The sequence below is a fragment of the Morone saxatilis genome, unplaced genomic scaffold (genome assembly GCF_004916995.1).
Source record: "Morone saxatilis isolate NCDOM2014 unplaced genomic scaffold, NCSU_SB_2.0 Contig18, whole genome shotgun sequence".
Lineage (NCBI taxonomy): Eukaryota > Metazoa > Chordata > Actinopteri > Moronidae > Morone > Morone saxatilis.
The window spans coordinates 15794123-15808939 of NW_023339740.1; the positions used below are offsets into that span (position 1 = coordinate 15794123).

The window sequence follows — 14817 nt, forward strand, 5'->3', positions numbered from 1 at the left end:
CAGGATCTGAATCTTCCTGCTTGGTTACAGAATCATCATTACTTTTCACAATCAACTCAGCTTGGTCTATCAGGTTTACAGAAACTATTTCTGAATTTTCTGTGGCATCATGTGTCGCACTTTCAGAGGATTGATCGATTTCATGCATTTGTGATGGATTACAGTCCTGTTCATGCACTTTGTTTACAGCATCCTCTGAATAATAAGCACCTCTGACTTCAGATAAGATGAAATGTTGATTTTGTACCTCATGTTTAGGCAACTCATCTTTTTGTGATGAAAATATGTCTTGCTCAACACTGTATTCAAGTTCAGTATTCTCTCCGGGGCTGCTTTTATCTGTGGTTATCTCTGGTGTGGTAGAAAACTGTATTACTGATGTTAAATGAGACTCACTCACTAAATAGCTGCCCTGAAAATTTCCATACTGCCTTAACAATTCTGTTTCCTCATCTCTTTCTTTGCTTTCTTTTTCTGTTACAGAGTACACATTGAGAAGTTCTTCTTCTGCCTTCTCCATGGAATTTGATTGGTCGATTAGCTGTTGATCTACTGTGGGACATGAAAGTAGACTTGAACTAGTTAACTGAGAGATGGCAACAAGATGTGCATTTTGTTTGACTTTCTCACCCTGAAGAGTGTCAGATGCGTTAGTTCCTCCCAGCATGCTTTCCACTAATTTACAAGAGTCAGACACTACTTTGTAGTCTGTCTCTTCATCTTGTTCTGGTTGCAGATTTTCACTTACGGGAATTAAACTTTGCAGGCCAGGCTCTGGACAGTTTGTTGAAGCAGATTTTTGAACCTCCGAAGAATAACCAGGCATAATGGCTGAATACAAAGAGCTGTGTATTGCAGACACAATATCCTGCTCACTCCCTACACTTAATTCTTCCTGTCTCTCTGGTTGTATTGCCAGTGACGTTGTTGTCACTGTTGTTTTGGGGGTTTCACTACTCCAGGTCTCCTCATCAACTTCCTCTCTAGGTTGGTGGAATGACTCAGTTGCTGAGTCCCTGACATGCCATCCTCCTCGATTTCTTCGACTAGCACCCAGTTTTTTTCTGTTCCCTGTGAGCTCTGGTGAAGGTGGATTTTGAATTTCAGATTGCAATTGGTCAGGATTAACCAATGCATTTAATGATTCTCTATTTTCTTCTGGTATGTCATGTGCTACGGAGGCACTATCCGTTATGTGGAAGTCATCTGCCTCAGATGTTTTATTTTGGTTTGGTTTCCGACGTGAACCAATTCTTTTTTTCTTCGCATTTTGAGCAGACATGGCTTTTTATCTTCTCTCCTAAAGCATGAGACACTCATGAGACAGCAAATCAAATTTAAATCTAGCACCCATTAACATCAGATAACATCAACTGAATCTCAAAAAAATCTGTACTAATCTCCATTAACTGCTGGGAAACAATCAAAATAATGATTTTGTTCTCCAAAAACACACAAACACAAAGCAGCAGGATGCAACCGGATTTTGACACTTCTATTGATACTGCTTCTACTATACTGCTAAGTCACTCTCAAGGTAAGTCTAAACATTACATTAAATCAGGAAATAAAATGAGTCTGAGCAAAAAATACTTTTGATTAATGATTTTAGGCCTTCTACAAAATTGTTACGACGCCATACGTACTTACCACCCAAATCTGGCACCTCTGTCGTCTCACAACACAAGCTTCTTCGTAATGTCATCAACCGTTACTGATCGTTAGTTACACTTCACACATGGGGGGGTTGTTCCTTTACTGCAACTATGACTGATAGCTTCCTGTGTGGGTTACACTTGCAGCCTCCATCAGCTAACAGAAAATACATTCTGTACTTCCTGAATTGAGTCAAGCTTAATTTTCCATATCTACGTTTTTATATAATATAAATCTTATTGGTGTATAGAACTATTCAAAAAGCAGGAGGAGGAGATAATGTCACCTTGGAAAAACATTTATTGAACAAGTTGTTTAACTGCATCAGCACAAACTGTCAGAGCTCAGAGAATCAAGCAAAGTTGAATAGAGTAAATGCCTTCCTTTGCAAAAGTGACATAGGTAAAGTACAGAATTACAGATGACATTTTAGGCTTCAAGGATAGCCTGCAAATAACAGCACCAGTATTTACAACATTTGTTACCAGTCTGCTTTCTGTCACTGGTGTAAAGTATGCCTGGTGGTGCAGCTCACAGTAAGCCATTGCCAGCAAGTTAAGAGTCAACAAGAATTAAAAAAAAAAAAAAAACCCAAAGAAAAACAAACAAAGACATGAACTTTAATTCAAAGGTTAAAAAAAGCAGGATGGTTCTGTAAAAATAAATCCAGTATTCCATTTTAAAACATGCAGGGTAAGAATTGGTGAATGCTTTATAGCGTAAATTCAAAGAGGAAAAAAAACCTTTTCAGTAAAATGGGTAAATCTTGCCATGAGAACCAACAAAAGGAGAAAAACACTCAGGTCCTTTGTTGTTAATTCACCAGACTGCTATTACACAATATGTAACGTGGCCAACCTTAGGCTGTCTTGAGCTGGCAAACAATCTAAAAACAAAACCTTACTATAAAAATTTGTATTTTCACAACCATAGCAGGATCCAGCAGATGAACCATCATTTAAGGTCTTCATTTCCTCTCAGTAGACGGGGAATGACTGTAAAATAAACAAACTAGTGAATAAGAGCAAAATGACAACATGGCAATATTACACGTTAAAATACAGTTTGGTAATAATCACTGATACTTAAACGTACCTCCTGGACCGTGAGAAAGATCTTGAGCGCTTATGATTCTTGTCTCTGGAGAGAGACCGATATCTGCGTCTGTCTCTTGAAACAGACCTGGTGAATCGAACCAAAAACGGTTAACATCAATTATATAGTATATAGTATAATGCACCGTTTAAATAAAAAGAACAGTTGTTACAAGCTTACCTGCTGCGACTGCGGCTCAGGCTCCTCCTCTTCGGTGATCTATGGCGTAAGTGAAGTTAAAGAAATAAAACAAAAAACATTAGGGAAAGAGAATATAACCCTTCCTATTACTAATGCAACCTTTGGTATTCGTGATCCTTAAAGAGACATGGGTTACACGTGGAAACGTGGTTACACGTAGTTCCTTGTCTGTTAATAGAAGGATCATCTGCATCCATGAACTGCATCAAGATCAACTCATTAAGAGGAAACCAATCATGGAGAACAAAATCAGGGCTCGACATTAAGACTCGCCTGGGACAAACACCAAGTAAAATATGTGACAATTTAACAATTATGACAAGTGGGCAAAATTATTCTAAACAATGCTGCTATAACATTTTTCTGCAAAATGATTTACACAAAGTCCCTGCTAAAAGTAAACTGCGATATACCCGTGGACCTGATCAGAGACGGAGACTGTGGTTGCCTTCACTTCTAGTTCAAAGCCACCTGGACGTAGGTGAACCGTGAACCGTGAACCACTCAACGGTCTTGTGACTGAAGCATACAAACATTATTAACCTACATGTCTTGGCTCTAAAGATTTGCTGCAATACAACCTTAATAACACTGAATTTTTAGATAAAATATTTAATTTGGAAAGCGGTGGACTCGAGGTGAAAGGATATTTTGAAAATGGAAAAGGACAGTATTAAACTCTAGATGGTTTAATGTCGAGCCATGAAAATGCACTCAGCAGCCCAATTACTCTGTGAACATCAGATAAAGGTAGTTCATTTTTGCAAATGAAAATTAAAAGACTGACGGTAAAGTTCCTTGACCACAACTTTTGATCTTTAGATTTTTGCAGGTCTGCACTGAAATTGCTCTTAATTACATAACTGCTGAGGGAAAACTGTCAAGCAGCTTTGAAAGCTAGATTAAGCATAAAAACTACAAAGAGCAGGATAAAAGCAACTTACTATTTTGGGGGATTTGGACAAGATAGAAATGACGCAAGGAAGCCAGACTGATGGTGAGGGAGGTCGAATTGCAGAGAGGATTTGCCACATGATGCAAATGTTGGAGATATGAAGTTGCTTGGTGGCTGGTTGGAAGGGGTAGTTGTAGATTGTCCCTGCCTTTTTGGGGGGGAAGGATGGGAAGGGATGTAAGCCAAGGGCTGTTCCCGTTGTGTGGAGAATAGAGAGAGTAAAGACGCTGACTGGTTGATAATGTGAAGTGGACCGCTGTCGATTGGGTTAAGGTTGGAGGAAGAAGAGGAGGATGCTGGGAACTGCATGCTCAGGAACCAAAAGGTTGGTGGAACCTGACGACTGGCGGTGCGCCTGGGTCATGTGACAACACCAGCCAAGCTGATTGGGGCTCGCTGGTCAGCAGTCACATGATGCTGAAAGAAGACTAGTTGACTGATTCAGATGGTGAGAAGCGTGGTGGTGACTCTGCAACGGGGTTCAGTTTTATTAATAGATGGCAACTGAACTCAGAAAGAAAACAAAGTTTACACCTGGAGATGGTAGTTCTAGAAAGTACCTATAAAAATGTTTGATGGATGATGAAGTGCTAACTGTGCCTCTTAAGATGTCCCCATAAAGCAATATCACTCAGGTAGAGCTTGGTCTTTTTACAGACACACCGTTTAATGAGTTCATAAATAGTCAAGTGCTGACATATGCTGCCATTAGACTTGGCTGATAACAAATACCCTTGAAAGAAAGGAAATAAGTCACTCCAGTTCATGTAAGAATAACTAGATTAGATGAAAAGGACTGACATCAATGTATCAAATCCTAAAGCAGCCAGATCCACAGATTAGCTATTGATGAACTCAGTTTGTATGTGTGCTTATAAGGGTTTTGTTTGACCAATGGGAAACTTTGCCTCCTACTAGGCTTTGGTTTAAAGGTTGACAAAGCTTTAACAGGTCTGAGTTATAAAGATTTTAAAGTTTTTTTTTTGCCTGTGCGGGAGGTTGTTAGATACAAATGGCTTTGCCAAACTAACCAATATTTGGAAGCAGTAAATAAACTAATGCTTACAGTGTGTGGGGAATGTAAATCTGTTGTCATTTTTACTTTTAAAAAACACTGCCAATGTAAATAAAAACAGTAAAATTAATCTTCAAGTAGGAAATACATACTTGCGTCTGCCTGGAGGACTACGTCTGCTCAAATCTTCGCGAGGGCGTCTATTCCAGGACGGAGGAGGGCCACGGCTCCTAGAGCGCTTTTCCCCGGTGGATAACTCGACACGCACTCGACAGCCACACATGTTTCTAAACAACAGGGCATCACATAAATAAGAGAAGTGCAAAACAACAAGAACATCAAAAACAACTACTAAAAAAATGTTCTGAAGGAGTTACCTTCCATCCAGTTCTCTCACAGCATCGGCTGCATCTCTGGGATCTTCAAACTCTACAAAAGCAAAGCCTGGGGGATTCCTGGCAACCCAAACACTTCTTAAAGGACCATAGTACCCAAAAGCTCTTTCTAACTCTGTCTTGTTTCCATTGTTTCCTAAATTTCCAACGTAAACCTTGCAGTCCAGGGGACAGTCTCTATTAGGAGCAGGATCTGAAAGAAAGACACAAATATGGAAGAATATGATGAATGTTACTTATGCATCATCCATTAAACATCTGTAAGCTCAACGTACAGTGTCCCTCAACATTTCCCAAACAATAATCTAAATGACCAACATTTACCTTCTTTTGAATCATTACTGTGGTTTTGGTGAGATTTTTTTAATAGGGATGTCCCAATCAGGTTTTTGTTTGGCCCTGATCCTGATCTGAGTCCATCAACATTGGGTTATCTGCAGAGTCAAAGTCCGATCTGATACTTATATTTACTTAAATGTTGATTAAATATGCATCTGACACATTAAAACAACAGATGTGGCCTACTAAACTGGCCACACCTTATTTTTCACAACCTATTTAATCCAAAAAGCAAAAGGTCTTTGTTCAAAACTATGAAGCTGATAAGATTCATCTGACAGAAAGAATGCGACTCTTGACACTGGAACATGTATCTGCTGGACCTATAAAAACAGAGATTTTACATCTTTGTTATAGAGTGGAGGCGAATCCCTCAAAAATAATCATTGGCTGAGTACAGACACCAGCTTGAAGAGAGCACTTTAACCAGACAACAGATGGGTTTCATTTTGGCCTGCCATCAAGTTACTCACAGATGATATGATAACAATCTCTGACAATCTGTCAACTGAGATTTAGCCATAATGTTGATACTAAGGTAGCTATACTTTAATTATCCCTGGTTGTATAACACTGCAAATTATGTAACAGGGCTTCTCAATGACAACAATTGATTTACAGGACTTCTACTTAAATTGCTTGCCTGAATTTTTATCTATAATTTATCTTATCAATTGCATATTATGTGTAAATTCACAACAAAAACGTACAAATACTGCCACAGAATATTTTATTCACAATACCATCCCTAATTAGAATATGAGAGACTATCTTATATTTATAATACGAGCTACTAGTGCTCCTCACAGATGATAGTAGTGATGCAGCCACTAATGTAATCATTGTGTGAAAATAATCTAATGCATACAGGAAGTCCATCTGACATGGCTCAGCATTTATTGCAGTAGTGTTTTAGCCTCGCTCACATATTCCATATTTAATAAATAATGCCCCACAATCCACTATTGTTAGCACATGCATAGCTTAAGTAAAAACACTATTATGCTGCGAACATTTAAATATCACCAACAAATATACAAGTACTACTTGCCAGCTCCTAAGTTACCACACCCACTGAAGGCAACAGCATAACTCTCTTGTGAACACTTTCAGTATTACTGAGTGACTGCCCACTGACCAAGCAGTAACTGATATGATTCAAATATCGTGGATTCTTAGCCTGCCAGACAAATTTGAAAATGCAAATTCGCAGGGCTAATGAAACATGAGCTCAGCAGATTGGTCGGGTTCCCAGGCTCGTTTCCTGGTGATGTGAGGCAGAGGCCGGCCACCTCGCATATATTCAGTTAGTGTGACTTTTTTTCTTCTTCAACTAAACAACTGTTTCTCAAATGGGTGTGCATGTACCCTTGGGGGTACTTTGGGCTACTACAGGGGTACATAACATGTTTTTTATTATGTTAATTTAAACAATATTAGCCATGCATAATTCCTAGAATAATTATACAATAAGTATAAAAAAATAAAATAAAAACACATTTTACATTCAATATTCCTATTTTCAATGCAATCATTATCTGCTGTAGACTGTCAACTGCACTTTGATCACTACAGTGTCCATTAAACATTTAAATTGTAATTGCAACTTATCAAAAAGACGCAGTTCAGTGCAACTACAATGCCACATTAGTTTTAATGCACGATTACAAAAAATGGTATGCCATGAATTTGAAAGCATTTCAGTGTGTTTCTTAACAAATCAGATACTGATGGCGCTGCGCTGTATTGTACCTCGTAATAATCTGCTTTTTCCCTAATAAAGACATTTTGCGCTGGTCAGTGTGTACTTGACTGAATAAATATTTCAAAGGGAGCACATTAATAAAAAAAGTCTGAGAACCACTGAACTAGGGATGGTATAATATACAATATTAGTGCATATTTTTATAAATTAAAAAAAAAAACCACTCAAATATATCATTATCATTGATATTATCGGGATGATCTTAAGTATCCTCACATGAATGACTCAGAAGATTTGTCGAGCTCGCGTAATGTCCTGTTTTATTTTTGTAATTGTCACAAGGGGGAGCACACATCTTTCCAAAATCTTAAGCCCGTCATCGTTTCCCCCATAAATAAAGTTAAACCTGACGGACAGGATAGTCGTGTATTTTCATTTTGTCCCATGCCTACATAAATATATACTCATAATGAGACTACACTGTGTCAAACTGTGACTGGAGGACACCCGGTAGCGTTTGAACGGGAGGGAAAACTTCAGAAAGTAACTTACCTCCCATTTCAAATGTGTTCTTGATGGAGTCTTACAATCAGGTGTGCCTGAAAGATAAAGAAAGACAGTTACAGCCTGTTGATGCGTTTGTAAAACAAATGCCAGAATTAAACTTTTTATCAGAGTCAATTTAACATCGACAGCTTGTCCTCTTCCCTCAAACCCAGGAGAGCTGCTCGGATCACAAATAACGTTACAGGTCGACGGTGTTTAAAGTCCCGACATTACAAACATTACTCACAGTGGACCGACTGTGTATTGACCGCATGTCAATCTACTTTATTGTCAGCACACAATCTATCTATATTTAAGGAATATCTATCTATCTACTTTATTGTCAGCACATTATCAAGCTAACGCTATTTCGCCAGCTAGCAACTTATTCGTTAGCTTGTGCGCAACAGCAACCCGGATGAGTTTGGAAATTATATTGACGCTTTGTTAGTTTTAGGACACACATTTAGCTGATTTACAGAATAACTACACAATACTGATGCTTTTGTGTCCCCAAACACACTAAAACGTTGCCGACCCTGCAAACAGCCATGGGGACGCTAAAGGATGTTAGCTGTAGCAGGATGTGGCAGCTAACGTGGCTAACTCGAGTTTAACGCTTTAACACGACACAACGTCACCCTCTGAGCCCGTCGGCATAGCAACCGGCAGTGCACGACACAGTGCGTTGGGTGGAAGCTGGCAGATCAATATGTTCGAGAAAGTTGCTCACCGTTTTTTTTTTTTTTTTTGTAGCTGCAGGTCGACACAAATGCTAGCAGCGGATTTCACGCCGCTCGTTTCGGTTGTTGTGAGCACCGGTTGGCTCTGCGGAAACACAACACTTCACCTTTCTTGTTTGTTTTATGGGTATTGGCGGCTAAATTCACACACCGCCATCTACTGCACCGGAGTGGACCGTCTGGGTCAACGCACTCAATGCAGTGTGTCATATTCTCATAGCCAACCTTGTTAAAACTGAACATTTTAACCTGCGCTTCTAAGAGAGGGATTTTCACAGACAGCTTCTTCCCAATCAATTAATACATTTAAACACGTTTTTTAGTTTATTCTTCAAAATGAGTGCCACAACAACACCTCCTGAAGTGTGTATAAAGTCTGGAAATTGCCTATTGCAGCAACTCCACTAGCAATCTTTTTCAATTATAGGGTACTCAACAGTACAAATTTTACACTTAAATATTGTTAAATCTTCCTCAAAATAGAGAAACTGGCAGCCCACTATATTATAATCTGTTGTCGTAAGAATTACTTTCTGCAGGTGTACATTTTTAGTTTTCTTTTTAATAAAGAGAATCTAAGCCATTGTACACACTGGAGAGTAGGCCTTTGTATTTATAGTCCATCTAATCCTGCATGGGCTGTAATAATCATTCAACTAACACCATGTCTGTTAGTGAGCTGCTTCAGTTTTCCAGCCACATTTTCTCTGGAATACTAAGTTAAACCCAATGGGAAATTGTATTGTTATGTAAACCACAAAACAGAAGAAAGAAGAAGAAGAAGAAAGATGAAAACAAAATACAAACCCCCTCTATGAATAATAAACAATCAATTATAGTAAAATAAATCTTGGGATAGAAGCTGAAAAGCTGAGACTAGACTCTGACTGTATTGAAGGTACACTTTACAATGATAGTGCCACAGAAATGTAGTTTTGTCGGCAAATTCCATCCTCTATCTTTGAGTATTTTCTTTCTCCTCTCATTGATGACTTTCATTTGAAACCTTGTCTATGTTCCAGGGATGAACAGTTTCTCTTATCTTCTCTGTGTCCTTCAAGCTGGGCGTGATCTTTTTCAGCAAATGCTAGTTTTCCACTGCGTGATAGCATGTGGCATCGCTCCATTAAAAGTCAGTCACTCTTGTTCCATGTCAAGATCATGTTTTAATACACAAAATGGCAACATATTGCTTTATTACTATAACCAAATGTCCTGAATGAAAAATAATCTGTTCAACAGCAACACAGAGACAATTGAAAACAAACAGAAAACACATTTAGTTTGAAAAAGAGCACAAAAGCTGTATCAGTGGTGGAACGCTACCCCAACATTTACTCTAATACCGCCTCTTAACGCAGTACTTGAGTAAATGTTGAGTCATGTTTCAGATGTGTTAGCGGTTCTCTTAATAATCTTACATTCCACATTGTGTCATTCAAAAAATGTTTGAGTAATTCCTTTATGCAACTCACAAAACAAACATTATATAAATGGATGATTATTTATTTTGTATATTTATTTGCTATTATGTAAGGTGCAGTGCGGAGGATGAATTGAGGCGTCTCGCAGCCTGAGGAGACAAGTGGCTCTGTAGTCTGGTGGTACAGCAGTCGATACTTCTGTATCGCTTACCAGACAGCAGCAAGGTGAACAGGCTGTGGCTGGAGTGGGAGCTTAAGTATCCTTGGGGATCTGCACAGACACCTCACAAATACCACTGATGCTGGGTAACTGAGTACCAATGATCTTCTGATCGGTTTTAATTACTTAAAGGAGTCCTCCTGTACTGGGCCCTGCACATGCCATGATGCCAATTTGTGCTGTTTTTAGTCAGGATGCTTTCTATCACTCCTCTGTAAAGTAAACTAGAATCTGGCACAAAAATTTGCTTTCTGAAGTATCCTTGAGAAAAACAGCAATTTCTGTGCTTTCTTTATCAGGGCGGAGATGCTCTAGCTGTGATGCTGAGACCCAGGAACCTATAACTGTTCTATCCACCAAACTGTCTGTCTGTTTGTGAACTACCTAACTGTATATAAAACTTCACCTTCAGTATTAATAATGTTCTTTATCATATCAATCACTAGTAGCTGATTTGCTGCAAAACAAGTTCTACTTTTAATACTTTAGTTACATTTAGCTAAAAATACTGTTATACTTTTTGTAATTGGTTTTATATGCAGAACCTTTACTTGGTGGATGGTTTTACATTGCTGGATTAGTACATTCACTTATTTTCAAGAGGTTTTACTTACTAAATTTGACTGCAAATATCCAATTATTATGTACGAGAAACAATCCTTCGCCTAAATAGTGAGCCAAATGTATGTCATGTTACATCAAATGCATTGCTAGTGCAGAAACAGACAGTATATCATTTAGTTGTTACTTTCATGTTGACAGGAAATACAAAATTCATGCAGTTTGACCTTAAAAACAGAAAGCAGTTACAGCCTGCCATTTAGTGATTACTGTGTAGGGAAGTAAATGAACAGAGCAGTAGTGTTATTGCTCAACAGGAGAAAACACCACAAACGACCCCTTGTAAGTGTTCAGGTGGGTGGTTAGATACTACACTTCCTGCATGGAGACACATTCAAGAAGTAATGTTGAGCAGGGGAAGAGGTGTGAATTAACAGAAGTCTTTGTATTTTTCTGACCCTGAATCTAATCTCTTGCTCCTCACATTGCAAAATGAAACATAAGACAAGGAAAAATGCTTATTTAATCTCTCTTTACTCCGTATTGGAAGTGGAAATTAGCATACACTGACAGTGATTTATGTGTTTCACCTGTTAATTACTATGTTATGTCACCACACTGGTCTTTAATCTAATACAGTTTGAAGTCAGGTGCAGCTGACTTTGTTTTGAAGCATCCTCTTTAGTGAACCGAACTATTATATCACGTTTTGTTTGTAGTAATTGCTTAGAAGTGTCACTCCCTAAGATGTTTGGATAGGGACCCTTACTGTGAGCAGTCACATTAGCTATTTACTCATAATTAAAAGTTTGATTAATGATTGCCTGACATGACATGTGAAATTGCTATGTACTTGACCTCCTTGTAACTAGTGCCAGATAATTTAATGAAGAATAATAACCCTCATTAGCAGCAGAGGTTTTAGTAGAAGGGCTACCCCATGAATGAGAGTTGTCTCAGTTTCAACTTTGGCTGTTGTGTTTTGTTGAAGTTGGCTTAACTTCCTAATTGTTTGGGATCCTGCTGCATGTGTAAAAATAATAACTTCCTTCCTAACCTTAAACTATATATATTTACAAACCCTTTACATTCCAAAATTATTTAAATTGTAACTTTTCCTGTGGCCACAAACTGTGTTTACACATTGGATGAATGTGATGAAATGTGGAAATGACCATGAAGCATTTTCATTACACCAAATAAGTGTTTTCTGTGTTACATGGGCTAAGCATGAACACATACACTCAGTTGCCAGTTTATTAAGTATACCTAACTAAAACTAATGCAGTCTTAAACAACAATTTCGCAATAAGTCCTACTTTCATGAAGGTTGAAATGTTCAGCTTTTGTTGAAACTGTTTTAGAGAGGTGTAGGCATGTCTCTGTAGATATCCAAATATAATACATCATATAATACAAGCTGGTACAATTAGTGATGACATTGTTTGAGAGGGTCTCCAAACAGAACATTAGGTTTATGTTTCTTTGTCTTTTTATTTGTAACAAAGTGCAGTTAAATGAAATATTGTTTCTTTTAGGACCAGAATATAAACTGACAAAATGTCAGAGACCAAACATAAAAGCATCAAAACAAAATGAGCCGCACATCTGGAAGTCTTGCACTTTTTTATTCATACTGTGTTCATGCATGAGAGAAATCCACTGCTGAGGCTACTAAACAACCAAACTCCTACGATAGTGGACGGGGATAGAAATCATCTTCATAAATAAATACAGATATTTTATGTCTAAAAAAAACCCTCAGCTAGCCTTTTTACCTTTCCAAATATGTATATGTGTGTGTGTGTGTGTGTGTGTGGTTTCACCACAGTTGGTGGAATAAGTACGTTTTTCTATATTTGTAGTGCACTTGTACTTTACTTGAATACTCAGTCACTTCATACTTAAAATAATATTGCCTTTTTTTAAAAGCTATACAAAACTTAACTTATTAGCATTGTTATAGATTAGACTACCCATCAGTACCTATTCAGAGTTTGAAATTAACTCCACACAATAATAATCAAATACTAAAATGTATAATAAGGTACTGTAACACTTTAAGTACATAATACATCTGTACTTGTTGTATTGTGACTTTAACTTCAGTAAACTATCTTTACAATATGATTAATATCATAAGATGATAACTAATTCTGAAGAAGCCATTATGACTATCTAATGATATACAACAAGATAAAGAAATACAGTCACTTAAGGTTCAAGTTGAAATGAAAAAATAACTTTTTGTCACTGTTCCTGTGTTTGTCTTCATCAGCCGCAGCAAGGAATCATTTATTTAGGGTCCTTGGCAGATACAGCAGCATAGGACTCTTGCTTCAGGGGGCAAAAGTTCAGGGATAAAAGGGATCACTCAGGAGATTACTCCCATGTACGTAACACGGATGCCTAGAACACAAACAAAGAGCATTATGTTGCTCAGCTTTATTTTAGATGCAGTGTGCATGTTTGTGTGTGAGCGAGTGTTTCTCTAACCTTATCCTCACCACTTGTCTTTTATATCACCAAATGAAGAGTTAAGCCCAGCTTGTTTTCTTTGTACATACCCCCCTGCTGCCATAGGATTCTCCTTTTAGCTGTTTAAATGAAACATCTTTTTTTTTTTTCGTGCCTCCACTCAGGGCAGTGTTTTTCAATCAGATTAGTACAGCACATTCTGTTCTGTTTCACTTCCTGATGACTGTGCAGCCTGTATCCCTGAATGAACTCACCCGCGTGCTTCTGGTTACACCAAGACACTCATTCAGACAGACGTATTCTTGCAAATGCTTGACGGATTTTAGTATTCCATACAATATATAGTAAATGTGTTATCCAATTATCAAGAAGCCCTACTGTTTATTGGTTTATTTTAACAAAGATTATAAGACTTTTTAGTGAATACTGAGCTAATCTTTCTCACTCAGAGCAGTGAGAGGCTCTAAAGCTCAAAAATCAGAGTGATGAATCTATATAAATATTTTTATTACATTTAATTTAAACACCTACGAGCAGTTTATTTAAGCGCCTCATTTTTCCTGTTTCCTATGAGGTTTCTGCTTTCACTAGAACAGAAACAAGATGTTCATGGTGTTTCAGGAAGGAAGACAGCATCTCAGGCCATGTGTCAATATAGAAATCTATTCAAGCATTTCGGTTCAGCTCAGGTCAGCTGAGTTCATTTTTGACCTCCACTTATGCACACAAGACGAGGGGGAAGTGCCAACAAAGCTACCAGGACACCGCAGTCCAGACGAGGGTTTGGGAAAACAAACAAATATCTGCTAGAGTCAACTGCCTTGACTTTTAAAAAGTGATCCATGTATTTACTGTTAACAGCTTCAGGTAGGTGGTTGTATTATTGATCTCATCTCATTCTCTACTATGTTCTGCTTTTTAATAAAATGTACTAAATGTCCTCGAGAGTGTGTGAAACCTACTTTCTTCCTATAACTGATTGCTCAGAAGATTACTCAGCCGTTTGACAACATCCGTGTGGGTTTGCAGAATCAGGTTCACTTGTGTTATGTCACCTTTATAATTAACAGGATCATCATGTTCCCTTCAATAGCTGCCTGGCTGTCTGCCAGCAGTGTGGTCAGACTGTCCTCACCACCTCTGACTGTAGGATTTACCCACCAGAAATCTGCAATAAGGTTTTAACTATCTGAGCATGTCACTTCAAGCAATAAGGCATACAGTTTCAGCTCTCTCACATAAACAACTCTTCTTGGCTCACTTATTGTCAAACGTATATTCACTCCAAGAATGGATGCCATATTTAAAAAAAAAAAAAAAACATTTAAAAGCTAAAATATGACATTTAAGTCCAAGCAATGAAACATGCTGTATTGCAAACATCCTGTATGGACATAATAATATACCAGCACCCTCAGACCGCAAAAGCAGCAAAGCAGAGCCATAAAAATCTTTTATAACTTTTATGGGAATTTCAGCTGCTC

General features: G+C 38.0%; 1 protein-coding gene across 1 annotated transcript; it reads right to left on the reverse strand.

Moving 5' to 3' along the window:
• Positions 1 to 1938: 1938 nt before the first annotated feature.
• Positions 1939 to 8760, reverse strand: srsf3a (serine and arginine rich splicing factor 3a). The gene is made up of 7 exons (XM_035661380.1): positions 8641 to 8760; positions 7914 to 7960; positions 5300 to 5510; positions 5075 to 5209; positions 2932 to 2970; positions 2752 to 2838; positions 1939 to 2651 (listed from the first exon to the last, which is right to left on the reverse strand). The coding sequence occupies exons 2-7, from the start codon at positions 7918 to 7920 to the stop codon at positions 2624 to 2626; spliced, it is 507 nt and encodes a 168-aa protein (XP_035517273.1). The 5' UTR covers positions 7921 to 7960; positions 8641 to 8760; the 3' UTR covers positions 1939 to 2623.
• Between the last annotated feature and the right edge of the window lie 6057 nt (positions 8761 to 14817).